The 21,489-nt window shown below is 39.9% G+C and overlaps 1 protein-coding gene across 7 annotated transcripts in view; it reads left to right on the top strand.

Moving 5' to 3' along the window:
• The window catches only part of pcdh19 (protocadherin 19), a 426,596-nt gene that overhangs the window by 155,290 nt on the left and 249,817 nt on the right, over positions 1-21,489 (top strand). For 2 of the 7 annotated variants that reach the window (XM_073058414.1, XM_073058413.1), the window contains exon 4: positions 8,469-12,842. The exons of the other annotated variants lie outside the window; for them this stretch is intronic. In XM_073058414.1, coding sequence (XP_072914515.1) covers positions 8,469-9,064 — 596 coding nt within the window. In that variant the 3' untranslated portion in view covers positions 9,065-12,842. Of the gene's footprint in view, positions 1-8,468; positions 12,843-21,489 lie in introns of those variants that run through there. 7 annotated transcript variants of the gene reach the window in all.

Genomic DNA, 21,489 nt, shown 5'->3' with positions numbered 1-21,489 from the left:
CAAAGAGCATTTTAGGTTTCCTTATGTTAATCAATTGAGTGGATTGTTAAAGATAATTATTAACACATATTTCTTTGCAATGTGTTCATGCATGCACCAAGCGTAGGATTACTTGAGTAAGTTTGTCCTTTAAATGCTCAACTGCTTACCGAATAGTAATTTAGCCAAATAAGGAGCCAAAGCCTGAATTTTGATCAGGCCAAGTGCTTGCTCCGACCTCAGTGGTAAGCTTGGGGTGGCATGGTAGTCTAATGGTCAGCACAATGCTTTACTGTACCAGCAACCCCCGTTCAATTCCTGTAAGGAGTTTGTACGTTCTCCCCGTGACCACATGGACTTCTTTCCTTCCACATTCCAAAGACATACTGGCTGGTAAGTTAATTGGTCATTGTAAATTGTCCCGTGATTAAACTGGGATTAAATCGGGGCATTACGGGTGGCACGGCTCGAAGGTCTGAAAGAGCCTACTCCACACTGTATTTCAGTCAGTCAATAAGAGCAACGAACAAATTGCTGGAAGAACACAGTAGTCAGGCAGCAGATGTGGAAGGAAAGAAACAGTCGATGTTTTAGGAATTAATTTAATCTAGACCGAAAGGTAGAAGGATGAGAGCTGGTATAAAGAGGTAAAGGAAAGGGGTGGAGCAAGAGCTAGTGAGTGATGGGTGGATCCTGCTGAAGGGAAGTGATCGGCAGATCGAGGAGTGGAGATTGGAAATAGCATCGCAGGCTGGGAGGTGATAGGTGGAGGGAAAAAAGAAACGCACATGACAGAAATTGGAAGCGGCATTGGATGAGAGTGAGCAATAGAGTGTAGCCAGCAAAAACTCAAGACCTCTATCTGCGCCATTGAGGTAAGTGGTTTGATCAGGGCTCAGTAGGATCCCTGTAATCAGGACAGTTGGCAGAGAAGGCATTGTGAACCAAGAGGAGTATTCCTGGTCACACAAGGAGCATTTATAAAGATGAAAATCTACTTTTTGTCTTTGTTCTAGTCCTGGCTTCTCTTGCCACTCAATTGGCTTGAGAGGGAAGCCAGATAATGACATCATTAAAGCTCGATCTGCAATTAAAAGGACTTGAAATTTAATTAATTGGGTGGTGCCAGGGTGACCAGTTAATAGTCAAAAATAATGGCACTCCCAGATTGTGTGGGTACTGCATGTAAGCAACGAGCTTTGAACAGTGGAGGCATCTTGTTACCATAGTAATTATGTCTTTTGATAGCTCTTTTTCAATGTAGCTGCACACTTACAAAGGTTCATTACAAATGAACCTTGATCGTGTTTCTCAGAATCTTCTCATATGCATAATACTCTAACACTTCTATTCATTAGACCATGCCTGTTCTAACATAGTACTTTTTTTGATATAAATGATAATCCCAGCCTGTGATACTTGTTGCCTACCCAAGATATACTAGCACATCTTAAAATATCTTATGAAACCCAGAGTGATTTTTTTATTATTTTGAATACCTCCATGAATGTCTCTAACAGCTGCAGAATAAGCAATTAATTTGCATCATTCAGTCACTTTTTCCTACAAATTGATGTCGTGTTTCAAGTGGATCTCGAAGCATTTTAAACCTTTATGTAAGCTTTTCCTTACAGACTTAAATAAAGTCTTATTTCATCAAACTACATTCTTTGTGCAAGCAGTTACTTTTTAGTGTATAGAGGATCCCTATGGCTTTCTGAAATTTATAGGATCTTTGGAACTTAATAACACATTGTTTTACAGTGAGTACTTCTTTTCAACCACAAGATTGTATTTTGTTTTCCTTTGTTTAAGTAATGGATATCAATTTAATAATATATTATTACTACCAATTTCTTTGAGATTGTGAGAACCTATTTAGAGAGAGCGAAGTTTGTTCAAAATGCAACTTCTCGTGTGATTTAAGTGGCAATCCATAACTTATGATTTGCTTTAATGCTTAAAGGCCTGAATCCTTCAGCCTCATTCTTTATTCTGTCTCTCATGTAGTGGTGTTTTAATTACCACTGATTTTATGTGCAGTGTGTCACATAAACAATCCAAATTGAAACACATATTTTGTTAATTTGTGAGATTCATTTAAAATCATTCATAATGCTTGCAGAATACTAGAACCCTATTTATTTATAATAACCATGGTGACATCCATCAATATGTCATTCCAAAATACTTCTGTGAAGAAGATCGTAATAATATCCCTGATGTCTCAATAGTTTTGTTACGGCATGTGAATTCACCAGAGTCTCTAATGTGGTTCATCATATTTTTAACATCGTTTGCAGATATATTTTGAAATTTGGTTCTGGAATTGTGTCTCTGTATACAATAACAGGAGTTTTTATGTTGTTATATTCCCGGTGGGAAAATTGTTTAGTGATATTAGGATACATTATTCCATGCGGTTTAATGGTTACTCATGATCACCCAGTAATTAGCGTGTGCTTGCAGAGTTGGACACTGAACACAGTATACCAAGAGGGAAAAAATGAAAGTGCTAGAAATACCCAGTGGGTCAGGCAGCGGCTATTGAGAACAAAACACTGTAACATTTTAGACCAATGATCCATAAACAGAACAAGTGTATTGGTATTTCTCAGTATTCCAGGAGCTGTAATCAACAGTGGTGCTGTGCATTGATATTCCATCTTCCTTCATGTGTGGGAATGTTAAGGGCTTTGGATTGTTTTAGTGGTAGTGTTACATCGTTACTTAATTATTGTTACTGAATATCAAGAACTGAACCACCACATCAATCATTCTTCTCATCTCAGTGGGTTACTGGGACCAATCCAAATTGAGAGCAGCCTACATAGCAAAAGGAGTGCTGTTTCTTTTTATGGGTGACATGATTCAATTTCAATGAAAAATTGAAGACTGATTGCATTGTGTAGAGATGGTGATCACCCTCGCCAAATACCAGTCCCCTGACATCACTACCTCCAACTCCCATAGTCTTCATCAAGTCATCCCAAAATTTCCGGTCTCAGGCTACCTGCCCCAACCACCCATCTGTGGAACAGCTCCTCACTTAATAACTGTCTACTGCCACTTCTCTTCAAATGACATTGGCACCCCCACTGAGCACAAAGCATCAATACGACACGAGCTTGCAGTACCCCAAAGACTACTCGTTCACCCAGTAATTCAACATACCACAGGCTCTACCTAATAAGGGGAGAAGAAGTGTCACAGCGAGAGGGTGATACAACAAAACAACTCATTGATTTATGGTGTTAAAAGTATATTGCGTTGCTTTTTCTGAGCTCTGTGCTGAAAGAACTCAGGTCTCTGGGCACACAGTCAGCAGCCAGTTCACTGCTTACGATCTTTCTTCTCCCATGACACATCAGTCAGGGGCACCGGCCTTGAATCCGCCCGCCTCCAGGGCCACGAAAATCCAGCACCTTGAAGGCACGTGAGTCTTCCAGGCTGTATCCTTGGCATATTGAAAAGCGCCGGTGGTAAGGCCCCAAGATCGGATCCTATTTCCGCAAAGAACCAAAGTCAGCGTGTAACTCCAGGTCAGGGTCTTCAAAAGAACCTTGAAAGGGAAAAAAAAGAGATAATCAAAAATAGAAATAGGGCTGTTTTGGAAGATGCAAGCAAAGGAGTCGCCATTAGGCACCATCATCCTCCTAAGCTCCACCCACAAGTTTCTAGACTGATCAACAGCCTTTCAGTCATGGATTGTTCCCCATCCCCCAATCCCAGACTGTTAGCCACCATTCTAGTCCCTGCCCATTCAACCCTCAACCAGTCCAAACTCTTCCAATACTCAGATCGCCCCTGGTTTTCAAGTCACCAACCTTCTTCGCCCTTCTGATCTTTCTAATTCTTCCTTATCCTTACCAATCTCTGAATGATAATCAGGCTTTCAATACTCAGAATCACCTTTCCCATTGCAACTCAAATAAGCTGTCAGATACTTGTCCTGTGTGATAACCTCCTCTGCCCGCTGGATGATGGCTGGGGAGCAGTGCCTTTAGGGAGGTGCTAACTGCATTGAAATTTTAACCCAGCCCATGCTCTCATTCCTTCAGCTGCTGCCTCCTCACTGAGAAGAATGTGGTTTAAATTAATCAAGAGCTGACAGTTTAAGAGTCTGAAATCATTTTACATGGTAAAACTTACTTTAACTACATTGAATGTACTGGATTATCAAATTTATTTGAAACAATGTTTCAGATCTGCAATTAATGGGTTAATTCTGGGTGTAATGTTGGAGACAACTTCAGATAATTCAACCCACGATGTAACTGAGCCTTGCAGACGTTGAGCTGATGACATTTCAAAGATTTGCTTTAGAGTTGGATTTGTCTCTCTGTTTAGGTGCACCAGAACTGGCTGTGCATAGTGATAATGCTCATTCAGGTCCCTGTGAGAAACCATCATTGATTGAAAAGTCCATTAGTGTGGTGTACACTCTCAAACTATGCACTGAACTGGAATTTCTGCAGCTGCTAATAGTTTGATGTGCCAGGTTGGGGGATGAGCACCAGCTATTAAAGGCACACTTGGCATGGCAACAAGATAGCTGCAACAGACACATTGGCTGCCAGGGAGAAGCAGAAAGTTTCAAAGGTGGGGGAGAGAGCACCCAGATTTAAATGATGTAATATTGAAATTCTTGTATCAGATTTGGAGGCCAGGGGGGATGTTCTCTTCTACAAAAAGGCAGGACACTGGAATGATCATCCAAAAGGAGAGTTGAGTAAGAATTGGCCACAGTAATCACCTCCAGGTGTGAGAATTCTCAGTTAGCCAAGTAATACACCAATACATTTCACATTTGCACAAAAATGTCACATTGAGCAACAAACCATCTGAAAGAGCAGTGACAAGCCATTTTAGATCAAGGATTCATTTATTGATGTCCTAGAATCAAAGCAGGAGAACTATGAACCAGCAAGTTTTATTAAGTGTCTCCTGGGCTACTCCACTTGCCTAATGGTGTCTGTGTTGTTGGAAACAATTGGAAAGTGGAGATTGTATTTCGCTTGCTTTGGGGACTATCTCAGCTTTCTTATGAAAACCATTTCTTTCATAGGGAGTCTCTTACCTCCATGTGTTCTGTGCCTACTGTCTATGCACTTACCCACACACTGCTCCTGCACTTTTATTGCCCAGTGGCGGCGGTTGGTGCAGTATGGACAAGACAAGACTGAATTCTTGTCACCGGTTGTGACTGTGGTCAAAGTCATCAGAGAGACGCTGAAGCTGGTGGATATCTTTATTCAGCCAAACAAGCAGGCATCATTCTAGAGACACTCTTGGAAGAAGAGGCTCATAAACTCGAAGTACATCACATTTTTATATCCTTAAGATCAATAGTAACTCAATACAGTTTCAATGGTTACAATGACATTGTTTACTTCAATATTTTGGGTTGACAATGTTTCCTTTCAGTTGCATGTAATTTTCAAACACATAATAGATATTCACACCAACACTCCAGACACCCTAGATTAGATTGATTGTTTGTCTCTGAGCTACATATGCAGACATCTCAGCTCAATGGGGTGTTTCTTGCTTTGCATCCGACCCCAGTCTACAGCTCCAAGAAGGCTGCAGTGAAAATTCAATCTGCAATCCACATTCATATCTGAACACTGGTTGCTGTTGAAATTAACATTTTCTATATTGCATATCTCCAGAATATGCCCTAACAACACCAACTGAATCTCCCAGGCTCCGAAATGTCATTGTTGCTAGGCCAATGGCATTTTCAACAATGATGCTAATATTTGCAAGGCCTTTGTATCAGTGCTCAGGTACTCTGGTAGGAGTGAAAACAAATGTGAAAAACCAGGGAAGCGGTACGTTTTATCAGATGATATGCAGCACCTAAACAATGAGGGATTACAAACATTGACAGAGATATAATGTAAAGATTTTTATTCCTCGTGTACGTGAAGGATGTAAGAAATAACTCAATTCAATTCAATTCATTTCCTGTTCATAGAAAGATCTAGTTTATTAAGGTGTGCCTTTATGACACAGTTCAGTCATTGGCTGCCTGTTTTCATTATAAACCCAACAGTTTTGGAGGGCTCCAGTACCCAGACTGCCATCACTGAAATCAAAGTAAATGAAATCACCTAAGGGTGGCCTCTCTGATGTGGTGAGGAACGATTTGGGTGTTTTGCTGTGGGCAAGGAAGTTGAGAGCATTACAACCTCCACAGAGGTAGCATTGCAGACACAAGAGTATTGCTGAAGACCTTCCTGGCTATCACTTATGACAGCCTTGGAAAACTGAATCTGTGGTTATTTATCAGGAAAGTTCAGTTTGGTGATGTTATTTTTGAAGGCACTATGGGAGCAGTCTCCACACAATCTACACAGTCTATAAGAATGTCTCCATTAGTGGAATGCTATCAGCAATGCCACCAGTTAGATGGCAATTGCCCTTACACTTCTACAGATAAATGCTGAAAAAAGAATTCTGGATGGACGTTAGGAAGTGTTTGAGCACTCACTCTAATGGTATATTCAGTTAAGCGCAAGAAACAAACTGCTAGAGGAGCTCAATTTGTCAGGCAGTATCTGTCGAGGGAAATGAACAGTTGATGTTTTGTTTGTGACCCTTCACCTGGACCAGTCCAGATGAAATCCCTATCCACTGTGGAGTCTGTTCAAGGTATTCCCACTTTGAATACATTTTCTCCTCTCTTCTGCAGGAGTTCTGTGAGAACTTCCCTTCAGTCCAGATGAAGTGTCTCAAACTGAAGCATCAAGTGTCACTTTCCCTTTACAGATGCTCTCTGATCTGCTGAGTGCCTCCAGCAGTTTTTGTTTGTTCTAGATTTCAGCATCTGAAGTTTCTTGTGTCTCCAGTCAAATGGCTAGATATTACCAGTGTTTCTTTAAATTGGAAGGAGTAGAACAAACCAGCAGCATGCCAGTTCATTACACTGATGGTTCTCGGCAGTTACAACTATCAGCCCCGATTTACATTGTCAAAGAAGGAAATGAGTTTTTCCCCGTATAATAAAATCATCAGGTAGGTGTCTGATGCTGCGTAATTGTTAGCTGCTGCCATTTTACTTCGGGATGAGTACCAAGGCTGATGAAATTTGAGTCTTTGAATACTTTAAAGATTGAAATAGACAGATCCTTAATAACATGTGAAGGTATTGAGCGTAGACAGGAATGGAAGGTTGAAATTGAAATGATAGAGCAAGTTTAGGGGGCTGAGTGGCCTACTCTGATTCCAAATTTGTATGTTCATACGGTTGCATGCAGGACTTGTCTATTCCATGTTAAAAATTCTTTATCAATTTTTGCATACAATGGCCATTAATTGACTAATTAACTATGTTCTGTTGGTAATCAACTTCTTTGGAGAAAAGGATCCCATTGTTTCTTATTTTGCATTGTTGCACTTGAAAGATGGAATGTATGAAGGAGTTAAATCCTAGCCTGAGAAATTTCCCTGTAGTTATATAATATTTATTGTAGGTAATAATTCAAGACAAGGCCAGTTCAGATCTTGCAAAAACCTGGGTGTTGTGAATGCTAAAATTCAAATCATTAAATTAGTGTCAGTGGGAGGTGTGCTTGATCTCATTCCCTTGAACTAGGTTGAAGATCTTAACAGCTGTGAGCAGCTTTATCTGATATCAGTTATCTTTTACATTTAGCCAATCCTGATGAAAAGTCAGTTACTGTTCCTAGACCCTTTTACACACGAAGATAGGAGTCTGTGATATTTACAAAGGGCTCGCAGGTGCAACTTTGAGTCTGTTCAACTTCCTGTCTCTGCCAGTTATTCTCTAAAGAGTTAGCTGGGTTCATCAGCGGACCTGTACCGAATGTTACATTCTTCCCATCTTGGGGATCCTTGCTAAATCAACAGATCGTCCAAAAGGTCTTAATCTTAAAGAATTAAATCAAGGTCCTTGGAGAATATGATGATATCACTTACAGCACAAGGCTCTGCACTTGACATAAACATGGTCAGCAAAAATGCAAAACTAAGCAATACATGGATCATTGTATTCTCAGTGGAACTGTCACAGATCACAAAACAAATGAGAAGGAACAGCACTGAGAGATAACAAGTCTTTGACCAGAACAATACACTAAGATAAATGGAGCACCAAACAATCCACTCAGTGGGTCAGGCCCCATCTGTGAAAGGAAGGGAATTGTCAACACCTTGAATTGTCTCCCTACATCAGGACTGAGAGGAGGAGAGGTGCGATGGCCAGTAAAAACAGGACAGTAGTGAGACAGGAGTCTGAGGCAATTGGTGGACTGAAAGGAGGTGAAATATGACAAACTCCCGATGCCGGGTTTTGATCTAAAACATCGACAATTCCTTTCCTCCCAAAGAAGCTACGACTCACTGAGTTCCTCCAGAAGATGGTTGGTTGCTCAGGGTTCCAGCATCCGCACACTAAGATAAATGAGCTGCCTTTTTTGCAAGTAATTAATGTTTTCTTATTTTTTCCCCTCCACCTATAGATCAGAATGAAGGCTTCAACTGCATGGAAGAATGCCGGATCCTAGGGCACTCAGACAGATGTTGGATGCCAAGAGTTGCAGTGTCTAGCCGTGCCAAGTCACCTGACCATGGCAGAAATGTTATTGCACTGTCCATAGAGGCCACCAGTGTGGAGTCTGAACCGTATGAGAATGGCTGTTCAAAGAGGACTTTTGCAACTTTTGGAAAAGACCCAAGAGATCGCACGGCGGAGAATGAGAAAGCAGATGTGAAAGGAAAGAGGACATTTGATCTACCTGTCTGCAGTCCCAAATTGAATGGTTCTGTCTCCAGCAGTCAGGAAACAAGCAATGGTATTGACATTTCAAGTCCTGCCAGCACGCCTGTGCATTTAAGCAGCCCCTCTTCTAATAGGCCTCCGGTCACATATTCTATGATGCACTGCCCAGTAGCACATGACCTCAATCAACCTGCCAATCAAACCTCCTCACATCTGTCTGAGCCAGGATCGTGGGAGGCAGACTCAGAGCATGTCCAAGACATCAACCATCTTGTTCATGATTGCCGAGAGAAGAGCTTGACGGGAGTTAAACGAATACAGGACATTGTGCTGTGATCAGTGGGTACCACCTACAATACAGATAAATATTAGCACCGTGACAGTTTGTAATTTGCCTTCCTTTGGTTTTGTGTATGGCTGTATTTAACTGCTTTTTCCTAAGTGTACTTTCTTACATTAAATTTTATGATAAGGAAATAATTTTTTGTTCTGTGGGCATAGAAGAGAGAGGGGGCGATTCTCAGTAGTGAGTTCCCATATAGTTCTATGTTCAAATTTGGCCAAACAGGAACAAATTTGCTTTTTGCCGATGCATTGGAAGACTGGCCTTGACGGCCAGAGTCGATGAAAGCAGCGCCAGCTGCTGCAAAGGGGAGGAATGAAGCAGACCTAAAGATAAAAAAGCAATCAGAATTCCAGTTTGCCCAGCTTCAGTCTATGTCTAAACCATTGGGAGCTCAAGCTCCATAAGAGTACCGCAATGGTAGGAATTATTCTGTTGGTGCTTTACAATCCTCATAAAGTGGGTACTCCTCTGTAGACTTCCTGCATAAAATGGGTGACAGCCATGGTGTACCTCACATAAGCACAGTGGAAATGTCGGAAGCACCCAACAACATCTAATTCCTCCCCAACCCCGAGATATAACCCGAAGGTTTGAGTCTAGCTGTTCTGTAACAGAACGATGTCTCTTCTAATTAGAGGGATACCCTCTAACTAGCGGTGAAAGGTATGTTCGTATAACTGGCTGCAGAATTCAGGAACAGGATGTTCCATTAAGTTAGTTGTACATCACTGCTAGCCGTTGGCTATGTTAATTATAAAAGGGAAATGCTGAGAAATAACAGCATTTTCACTTTATCAATAAGGTTTTCCTATCAATATTGTAATGAGTGTAAAATGTTTAATATTAGGTATCCTCACAGAGAGACTGTACCCAAGTCCTGCGAAACATCCTGTACAATGCTGTTGTGCCATCACCTTGCCGAGCTCTGTTTGTTTATGTAGGATGTGTTAGCGTATTAGTTTTAAGCCCAAGCATCCTTCATAAATTTAAAGCAGGAACAGAATGTTATTGATGAAATAGTTATTGAAGTAGAATTGATATTTTCAAGATGAGCCATGTGTTATTTAAATGCCATAAAACCCTTTCAAATATTTATTAAGTGCAACAAATTAGCCAACAATGGCAATATCTTGTCATCACAGAAGTGATTCTAATCAATAATATACCTTCTGGCAGGGAATCCTTCAGAACTTGGAGGAAATAGGTACTAATTTCAACCTCTATTTTACTTTTTTTTTTGAATATAATTTTAGTTTTGGTAAAGAATTGATTCATACTCAGTGAAAGGGTGCTATCCCACAAATAATTACCAATCAGCAGCAATCCATTGACTCACGTTAGTTCCATATGCATGTATGGTGAATAGGTATTCATACAAGTGGCAGTAAATTGTGGTTCTTTCATGAATTATCACGTTGATTCAATCTGTTGTCCATCAGTGTTTTCCATGGGGACAACTTGAGATCACTTTTCTAGGGCAGACTCTTAGCTCTAATGATCTGCCCGTATTTAGGAAGTCAGTTAATTTGCGTTAAAAGGTAAAAATTGGCCTTTTGAACATAACAGCATCAGATTGCATTTTTACATTATATTGTTTTATATAAACAGTGACTTATGATCTGAGATGTATAGTTCACAGGTTTATGTTAGAATGGGGTGGAAACAGTAAGAAGAAATCTGTAAATATAGGGTTATAGAATTAACAGCAGCCATCCCTCAATTTGTGCCTATTGTTAAAATCTTTGTTAAATCTTCTGAACCAATCTGCAGTTTGTTCCTCTAATGCTACCCACTGTTAAACTCACAACTGTCATTGTGTTAATATTTGTAAACTTGATCACATTTTTTCAGGGTGGCCACACATCACTGGTGTGTTTAATTAAGGTGTTCTGCAAGAGCGGTTCCCATCTCTGATCAGTTCTAATTCTGGAATATGTTCCTTAAGACTTGTAACAGAAACATACAAAAAAAAACCCAGAGAGGAGAGCAGCTCCTGACCATCCCGCTGGTTGCTACTGTGTGTTTAGGCCCAAATTCCCAGTAAAGATGGACAGTCAAAAATCTGCTTTCAATGTGTACGAGAAGGTTCTTCAGTTCAGAGGCAGGTCACATGGGTTCCCGGCAGCAATAACCAGGATTCACCAAATAGAGATGTTCACACAGCCTTTGGAGAGTAGCGAACTGCTGAGCCAACTTGGCCTTTAAATATAGGCCCAACACATCCTGCAACTGACTGCAGTGGGAACACTGTAAATTATTTCCAACACTCAAGGCTGAATGCCAGCAGAAATTAAATGGTGGCGATGGAGTCTCATAACTTGGGGAAAACAATATAGAGCAAAACCTTCTCAGACACAGAAAGCCTGCCAATTGAGGAATCAGAAATCAGCATGGAAGGGAAGGAGTTGGCTGTGGTATGAATACCTGTCCTAATGGTTTCATGACTGACATATCATCGTGACCTGAAGCAAAGGAGTGAAGCTGGAAGAATGGAAGTGAGGAAGGAGAACCTGAATTTTGTAAGTGTTCTGCAATCCTGCACTACTTGCAAAACTCCTTATAAATACAATTCTTGAGTATGATTCGTGGTTCAGCTAGTGTTTAAATGTTGTTCTTTTTGGCACAATTTATAAACAGGCCCAATCCCTTGGTCCTCTGAGCCATTCCAGTTTTTTTTGTCCAGTGTTCACTCTTTTCATCTGTACAGTAATTCATTCTAAACAGTGTATAGCAAACTTTAAGTCATGCACAATGTGCAAAACTTGCCTCTTTGCTTTCTTTCAAAGTGAAAACTTTTCAAAGACACGTGTTTGCATTATGAGTTGGTGTGTGATTTTCTTATAATTTTTTTTAAAAACGGGCCAGCATCCCACTTTTTGGAGTATTTTTTATACTGTAGAATCTGGGAGGCACAATGTAGCTGGGAATGGGGCAGGAGTGAGAATGAATTATATGATTACTGTTCATCGTTAAACCTCTGAGAACTAAGGTAGCTTTATGTTGCATTATTTGGGGAGGGGCCGTTTTTATTTTGCAAAGGTGATAGTATTAGATTATTCTGCTTTTCTTGAGAATATTGTTCATGAAGAAATGTTCTTGTGTTTGTGAATTATTGTAACTCATCTGTACGAACAAAGCTATATTTCTCCAAATTAAATTCAGTGTTACAGATGTGGGAGCAAAAGCTTTTCAGTGCTTTGCAAAAATATAAAAGGAAACCCAATGCCTTGAAGGTCAAACTTGGGTCATTTTCCCCGCACCCTCCCCAAACTCCACACCTTTCCCCTCTCTAGCCATTGTATTAGTGGAATGTATAGATTAACTCTGTTCTGTAATGTGGTCAGTTTACAAATGAGGAAGAAAGAAGGCTACTTCTGTAAAAGAATCTGTTGTCAGAGATTTACACATGCCAGTATTTCTCTTGTAAGAAGAAAAGCCTAATTACAGAATGGAGTGACATTCAGCTATCATCGGAAACAGACAAATGTGCTGCTACACTGTAAGCATAGAGAAAAATAACTATTTCTCATCTCAGTTCACATCTGATAATGCTGGTCATTTGCCAAAAAAAAGCTCAATGGGAGCCTACACCAAGGACTGTTTACCAGATTGTCTGTCAAAGATTGTGTGAAATGATAAGATAATGCTGTATATGCATATATGGTATGTACATTTTCAGTGATTGGTTCATTGTAAAATAAGAACCACATTTCTGTATATTTTATGAAAATATAAAGCAGCTTTATTAAATTATTATAATGTTTCAAATGTCTGTCAGCATTTTTCCCTGTTTCTATATTTATAACCTAACATAGGTAGAAGCTGTTTAACCTTGGCAGTCATCTGTGCAGATCTGAGCCAAAGTGAACTGTTGTGCAGTGAACTCCAAAGCTTCACCAAGCTCTGGGTGATGAAATTTCTCCTCGTTTCTGCCCTGAATGATCAATCCTTTATTATGAGACTGCGACTTCTGGCTTGAGGTGCCTCAGCCAAAAGAAGCATCAATTCTGCACAAAACCTGTCAATCCTGTTTTTTTAAATAAAAACGTACTTTGCGATGAAATTCTTCGCAACCAAACTGTCAGCCCTCAATCTCTTAGACTACAAACCCACCATCCTAGGAACCAATCTGAAGAATCTTCAGTGCACTCCCTCTACTGCAAGCCTATACCCTTCTTTAGGGTAGCGCACGGGACCTATACAGTGTATTCTATATAAATTGGAACTAAGTGTCTCAAAATAATCTTCCAGTAAAGTTCAACAGAACATTTACTTTTCTAATTGCCCCTGGCAACTGTATGTTAGTTTTCAGTGATTTGTGTATAAAAGCACACAAGTTCTCCTGCCCTCTAACCATTTAAAGAATACTTCACTTTTTTCTAACCAAGGATGACGACCTCATAGGTGTTCACTGCTGAAAGTATTATTACCAGACGCGATTGAACCTTCTGGTGTGGGTAGCAGGAGAGGGGGAGGGTGTGTGTGGAAGGCAGGCAAAGGTCATGCAGAGCCCACTATGAACGTAAACTTAAAAGGCAGTAGCAGCTTCCTCCAACAAATCTGCTCCCATCTTCTTGTCTTCCAGCTCTCTGCTATTTCCTAATGCAACTAAATGATAGTTACTCACTTTCTAGCTCATGGGGTTTAGTGCATTCATCTTTAATACTGACCCCATTTCTATTTTTGTTTTATCTCTCTGTCCTCAGTCTGAATTGATCTGCATTCATTCCTGTTCTGCTACTTTTAATGAGGTACACTGCTGTGAACAGTTGGACACGCGAACGCATGGTGATCCTTCATCAGGACAGAGCATGTTCACTGAGAACCACCCAACAAAGCACTGATTATAAATACAAGCAATGATACTCTGATTGATATATCATTACTCTGACAGTAGAAGCTTCACCTGAGAACTGAAAGCAGGTCATGGTAGAGGAACCGTGACTTTTCTAGAGATTGTTATCTTCAGCATGCCTTGGGAGAACAGGAAAAATCTGGTCTGGCAATTCTTCAACACTTAATTTCATTTACCGAAGAAGCACTGTGTGTGGGTTCTGCTCTAGTGAGCAGAAATCAAATCCTGGCCTCGTATACAAAGACCTTTCCTCCCACAATCTTTCACCACAGTGGATTGAAGATATTGCCAAGAGGATAGTGCGAAACAGATTGCTGGAACATGAAAGAGATAAAGGGGAAGTTGGAGAACAACTGGGAAATGGTGGGGCTTGGGGAAAAATTGATGAAAGGAAGATGCGTGAGTTGGGGAAAGCAAGGAGAAGTTCTGGGAGCAGTTTGATATGAGATTATGGGTATAGGGGAGAAGATGAGTAGTGGGGTGTTCATTCCAGCTATGAAGATAAAACAAGGGTTTATCTAAACAGATTGATGCACCCCTCAGAGATTCTTTGCTGCTGGCCTCCATGGTGATCAAAGTTTAAATGACTCGAACACTAGCAAGTTGTATTCTTACAGATCAGAGGTTGCCAACCTGGGGTCCACGAATCCCTTTGGTTAATGGTAGGGGTCCATGGAATTAAAAAGGTTGGGTACCACTGTTCTAGATAATAACTATTGCTGCAGGCAAAGATCCATGCCATTCATCAGTCACAACTGAAGCTCATTCTATTTAGTTCATCTGCAAAATGTTGATTTATTGGTATTATAGGCAGCACTCAGTAACCTCCGCACACATGCATCCTGTATGCAGTGGATTTGATTTAATGGGGACTCATTTTGGCTCAATTAACTGGCTGCATCAACTAGCCAAAGTTTCATGGAAATAGTTTTAAAGTACAAAAAAGCCAAACTACAATTTAACTCAGTTAAAATTATGTATTTAAATGAGTTATTTTATGTATGTGTTTAAATTACAGTGTTCTAATTGTTGTACAGTACTATAAAACTATTAGTTCCTAATATTAACAGAGATATTAATCTAGTCTATGCTACCATGTTCTTTTGATTGCCTATAAGTGAACAAAATCAATGCAGACAACTAGTGTAGATAATGGACAATCTTCATACAGCCCTTTCAATGATTACATCCTCCAAATCTTCATTTTCATTGTAACATTCAAGATGATTGTCAATACCGTCAAATTCATTATGTTTCCTAATTTGTTGAAGTAGTGAAATCATTTCATTTATGTACACTCCTGGGCATTTCTGTTATCTCCAAGCCTGAATGTTTGACACCACAGTGAGCAAAACAGTTCCACATTGTCTTACTGCTGCTTTTTTCACCTGCTGTCAGTGACAAAATTTACTGCTTTTTCAACACATACACTGTGTAAAATCATCTTGTTCCAAGCAGAGTGTTGTGTCTAATGGTCACGCAAGTACACACACTGATAATAGTTAGAATCTGTTTGGCAACAGTCTCCTGCCCAGCTATTTACTCGATAGTTTTTGTTCTTTAAGAGTTGGCCTAAATAAGTGGCCGCCTGGATTAACCAATGGTCCAATTAACCGGAATTCATGGTACATGGAGGATGGGGATTAAATTTACAGGGTTACATTGCATTTTACAAAGTATCCAACTGCATTGAGCTACTGGGACTTGGATAAAATTCCAACATGTTGCTTTTAAAAAACAATGCAAGTTGAAATGCTACACCTACGCACCTTTGAGCATGTCTCAATCCAATAATGTTCAGTGTTCCCTGATACAAAGTGATTTTCCTGCCACTCAGTCTGTTAAACGCTTGAGGCAGATTCTTGGGCTTTCTTTGGATGCACGTTCTGAAGAAATGGACATTGGTTGAAGAAGGCAAGTTGCAGAATAACGTTGTGCTGTGCCAAGGCAGGAATAAAGAGCCTTCAAGACTTTTCCAAATATTTTCCCTACATTGTCTCCTAAGTCTGAGCAATTAATCTGCAAACACTTACATTAACTTTTGACTTTTGAGCTCTGAACGTTACTTATTGGGGGGAAAACAGGAATCCTTTATAACCTGCTACTACAGCTGAAATTTATTGAAATACATGTTCCCATAAATTTCTTAGCATTTAGATTTTTTTATGAATGTACAATTGTTCGCTACACACATCAATATTATTGGTTGCATGGCTGAGTGGAAAGTATTTTCTCTAAGCACATTTAAGATCTGGTCTTAACTGGAACCAAATATCTGAACACCCACAGATCAGATTTGTGAAATCAACAAGATGCAAATTAGGGTAAGGGTACAGTCCACGAAATAAAGAACCAACTGACACAAGTCCCGTCTGAATTATTAGCATATGTATCTCACTCAAAAGCAGTGAGTGCATGTTTCTGGCCTGCTACTTGTTTTAAACTATTCACGTATTTATCATATGTTTCATTCACATATGTCATACATGGGAGTCTTGTCCTTTTCAAATATGTAATGAATAAAGCAGGGTGATTTGGAGCCAGCTGAAATTTGCACTGGTTCCTGTTGTCAAGCAAGATTTGTCCACTTGGTTCCAGATGACTACAGGACTGCAGCAGTTGGAAGTAAAGGCATCAGGTGGGTGGAGTGCTGCTCCCTTTGACATTACTTGGCTTCCTTCTCTGCCAAATGAACAGTGACATAGTGCTATGATTGATGGTACAAATAAACAGTTCAGTGTAGCAGTGAGACCTCAATCAAATTCTCAGCTCCGGTCACTGCAGTGAATCAGACAGGCCTCCTATCAAAGAAAACTTCCAAGTTAAAAAATATATGCAATTGTCTCCAAAGGCAGGCATACAGTTCAATCTGAAACTGATACTGTGATTCATTTCTCCCACGTCAGTGTTTCATTCAGCATTTTAAAGCCCTAATTTCATTCTTCAAAGAGAATCTTGAATTGTTTTCTTCATTGGGGAAAACAGGAATCCCCTATAATCTGCTACTAGAACTGAAATTTATTGAAATACATGTTCCCATAAATTTCTTAGCATTTAGATTTTTTTATGAATGTACAATTGTTCGCTACACACATCAATATTATTGGTTGCATGGGTGACTGGAAAGCTGGCAATCAGCTCTCAGTATTTTCCCTAAGTACGTTTAAGAGCTGGTAGTGGCTGAATCCCTCATCCAAACCCCTCCCAACGAAGTAGGTAACATGGTTGGAAGTTGCTTTTAATTATTGACTTAATTACAAAGTCATAATCATGTCCTTCCTTCGTTGTGGCAGCTAGCATACACCATATTCCAGGAGTAGCCTAGCAATGTTTAATGAAGTTGTACCAGGACCTCTCCGTCCTGGTAATAAAATGAAGGATCCCATTCGCCTTCTTCATTCGCTACTCTTCCCCATTAATTTGTGCTGTCACTTTCAGGCATCCTTGGACATGTACACTGAAGTCCCTCTGTTCCTCAGGAATCTATAGGGCTCCACCATTCACTGAGCACTTAACTGAATTCCATCTGCCATTTCTCATACGAATGGAATAACATCATCCTAAAGCCCATGTTGATCCTCCTCGCTATCAACAACACAACCAATTTTCATGTCATCAACTAACTTACTAATCATATCTTGTACATTTGTATGCAAATTGCTAATGATTATAACAAATGATACGAGTCCCAACACTGGTCACAGGTTTTAAACTAGAAAAACAATCTTCCATTTTCAAGCCAATTTAAGGACCAACTTGCAAACCTGCCCGATTCCCATGAGCTTTTCGAAACTTTACAGATCTTAAGGAGTATTTTAAAATAATTTGATAGCCCAAGCAACTCTTGTATATTTCTATGCCCAAGATGACTATGCAGCTGTGTAGATTGAAACCACCATGAAGTCTATAGCCTGCAGCTTCTGCTGAGGCCTCAGATAATAAATAACCCTATGCTTGTGTAACAGCAATGAAATATCACAAGAACTAATATCACAAACTCAGCATCTTCTATCACTAGGCTGAGATAAATTTGGGTTAACTTTTGCCCTTTCTCGATAGCATAAATTACCAGTTACAGCTAGAGGGAGAAGTAGAATGCTGTTGCAATTTTAAAGGTGGCTTCCTTCCACACTAAGTTCACAGCACTTCCTTTATGGTTTCCATTGTCTAAGTGGAATCTTCAATCTACTAGTAAGCTGATTCAGAGGCAATAAGGTCCAGGTCAGCAATCTGAACTGAACACACATTGTAAAATGAATGTGAGTGCATATCTAAGGCACATCTCTGGGAACAAACTGTACTAGAATTCTTTTCATTTCAAAAGAATTGCTGGTTCTTTCAAAGAGAGATAGAGGGAAAATAAATATTGGTTTCTTTTTTCATCAGCACAAGTAATGAGTTCTTCTGCTTTGAAGTAATGACTTGTGTTCCCATGTTGTTGAACAATCTGTCCAGCTAACAGTATACAAACAGATATGATGCTGCAATCCAATGCATAAGACCTACCTAAACTGCACTAACTGATTGAGAGTGGCTAAGATGCTTGTCTTGATTCATTGGCACACTCTTGCTCTGGAGCCTTATGTCAAGGGCTCAAAGTAACTCTCAGAGATGATCACATGACCTGAACTGATACTAACTACAGCGTGGGAAGAGGGTTGCACAGTTAGGATTGGTATCTTGTGGATAAAGTGGAAAACTGGGACTAAATCTTGGAAAGCGGTGGAACAATCTATGGCAAACAGGAATTAGACACTGCAGAGGAGTAAATACTTGATACTTAAGTTGGGATGAATATATAATTTGGAATGATGATCTAGTTTGGTTGTACATTAATCATTTATGGTAATATAAATTCTGTGAAGATCAGCAATAAGGAAGAATAAGATAGGTTCTGCCATAGACTGAGGAATATTCTATATTAGTTTTGTTTTGTTATGGGATTTGGGTGTTACCTACTTGCTTTGAGGGGACTGGGGATTCTCCTTGTACTGCTGCAGGTTTTTAGAAGTACATGACAGAGGGTAGAAATTTGAGCCAGAGACAATCAAAGGTAGGTGATATACGTATTTGAGTCAGCAGAGGTTGTGACCTGGAAGTGAACTTAAAGGAGAAAACATTCCCCTCTGTCTGCAGCCACTGGTCTTTGAAGGTGCTGGAGATTTAAAAAGTGCTGAAGAAGTCTTGGCCAATTGCTGCATTGTGCCTTATTCCAGTTGTGAAGGAAGGGAATACCCTGGTCATGGCTAATTGTCATTAAAATGTCAATGGAAATTTGTGGTGGTGTGGATAGTGTAGAAGACTGGCAAAGAAAACACTGAATATAGATCAGTTGCAAATATGGGCAGAGAAATGGCAGATGGAGTTTAATCTGGCCAAATGTGAAGTGTTGCGCCTTGGTAGGTCAAATATAAAATGACAGTACACTGTTGAGTACAAGATGCTTAACCATGTTGATGAGCAAAGGGATCTTGAGGTCCAGTTCCATATGTCCCTGGAAGTGTCCATACAGATTGTTAAGGTGGATAATAAGGCTTATGGCATGCTTGCTTTCATTAGTCGAAACACTGAGTTAGAAAGTCAGCAAATTATGTCTCAGCTTTATAAAACTCTCGTCTGGTCACATCTGGAGTATTGCATGCAGTTATGGTTGCCCCATTATAGGAAGGATGTTGAAGCTTTGGAGAGGGTACAATTTAACAGGAAGCTGACTGGATTAGGGACCACGTGCTATTACAAGAGGTTGGGCAAATGTGGGTTATTTTGACCAAAGCTGCAGAGGCCAAGGGATGATCTGATAGATCTTTATAAGATTATGAGAGGCATAGATAGAGTAGACAGTATCTTTTTCCCAGGGTTGAAATATCTAATTCCAGAAGGCATGAATTTAAGGAGAGAGGGAGTAAGTTCAAAGGAGATATGAGAAGCAAGTTTTTTTTAAACAGAGAGTGGTGCATACCTGGGATGCACTGTCTGGGGTGGCGGTAGAGGAGGGTACATTAGGAAATTTTAAGAGACATTTAAATAGGCACATGAATGTGAAGGACATAGACATATATGGTTATTGTGTAGGCAGAAGGGTTTAGTTTAGTTGGCCATTTGATTACTAACTTAACTGGTTCAGCACAACATACTGGGCCAAAGGGCCTGTTTCTGTGCTGTTCTGTTCTATGTTCCAAAGCGACTGGGTTGTTCAGATTGATATCAAGTTTCATTATATTACAATAGTACTCATCCAGATAAATAAACAGTATCCCATCCTGATAGAACAGAGAGTGTAGAACAGCACAGCAAGGGAACAGGGCCTATGGTTTATGATGTCTGTCTTAAAGAAAGTGAAGGGGCTTTGAAGATTCAGGAGTTGAGTCATCAGCACAGTATACACAGCATCAGATGTGCTCTGGAGAGTGAGTAAGCATTCTAGTCAATGCTAATTTCTAGAGTGTTGGTGGACAGCATGCATTGGTGTGTAATTCCTTTGAATGTTAAGGATAGTCAACTAGACTTTCTTTTATAGAGTCATAGTCATAATCATAGAGTCTTTCAGCACAAAAACAAGACTGTAGCCTTCTATGTCCATGCCGATCATCAAGTACCCATCTATACTAATTCCATTTACCACTGCAATTGCTTGGTAGTTCGAGTCCTTGTCCAGATAGATCTCAAGTGTTATGAGACTGCTTAACTCTGCCACCCACCTAGACGGTACATTCTGAATTCCAAACATCTATTGGGTGAAAGGGTTCTTACTCAGTCCTCTAAAATTTTGCCCTCTAGTGTGACTGGACAAGTTTCTTATTACCTATCCTATCTATTTCTCTTATAACTTTGCATATCTCTACCATGTCCCCTTTTCCAAAGAACATAAACCCAGCTTATCCAGTCTCTCCTCATAGCTGAAAGATTCTATCCCAGAAATATCCCAGTGAAACTCCTCTGCATCCTCACCAATACAATCATGTCCTTCCCAAAGTATGGTGACTAGACATACCAAATTCCAGATGTGGTCAAGCAGTGTTCAATAAAGTTGTGTCAAGACTGCTTTGCTCTTATATTTCTGCCCTGGGAATAAAAGAAAGGATCCCTCATGCCTTCTTCATACCCCCATTTACCGTGCTGCCACTTTTAGGACTTCTGCACTGAGATTTCTCTGTCACTGCACAGGGCTCCATCATTCATTAGGTCCTATCCTTAATAGTATCGTAAACTGCAATACCTCACACTTATCAGAATTAAATTCCATCAGCTCCTTCTCCTGCCACTGGATCAATATTATCTGTAGCTAATGACAATCCTCTTTACCATTAACTACATTATCAATTTTCATATCATCCAATTTACTAATCATACCTTCACATTTGTATCCAAATTGTTCATGTTTATAATGAATGGTAAGAGTCCCAGCACTGATCCCTATGGTACACCACTGATCACAGGTTTTTAGTCATTAAAAACAACCCTTCACCAGCACCCTCTGCTTCCTATATTCAAGCCAATTTAAGAACCAATTTGCAAACATGCCAGAATTTAAGGAATCTCACCTTTCAGATCATTCTCCCA

This window comes from Hemitrygon akajei, chromosome 10 (assembly GCF_048418815.1).
Source record: "Hemitrygon akajei chromosome 10, sHemAka1.3, whole genome shotgun sequence".
Classification (NCBI taxonomy): Eukaryota; Metazoa; Chordata; class Chondrichthyes; order Myliobatiformes; family Dasyatidae; genus Hemitrygon; species Hemitrygon akajei.
The sequence above is the reverse complement of the archived record's forward strand: the minus strand, read 5'-3'. Positions and strand labels throughout refer to the sequence as shown.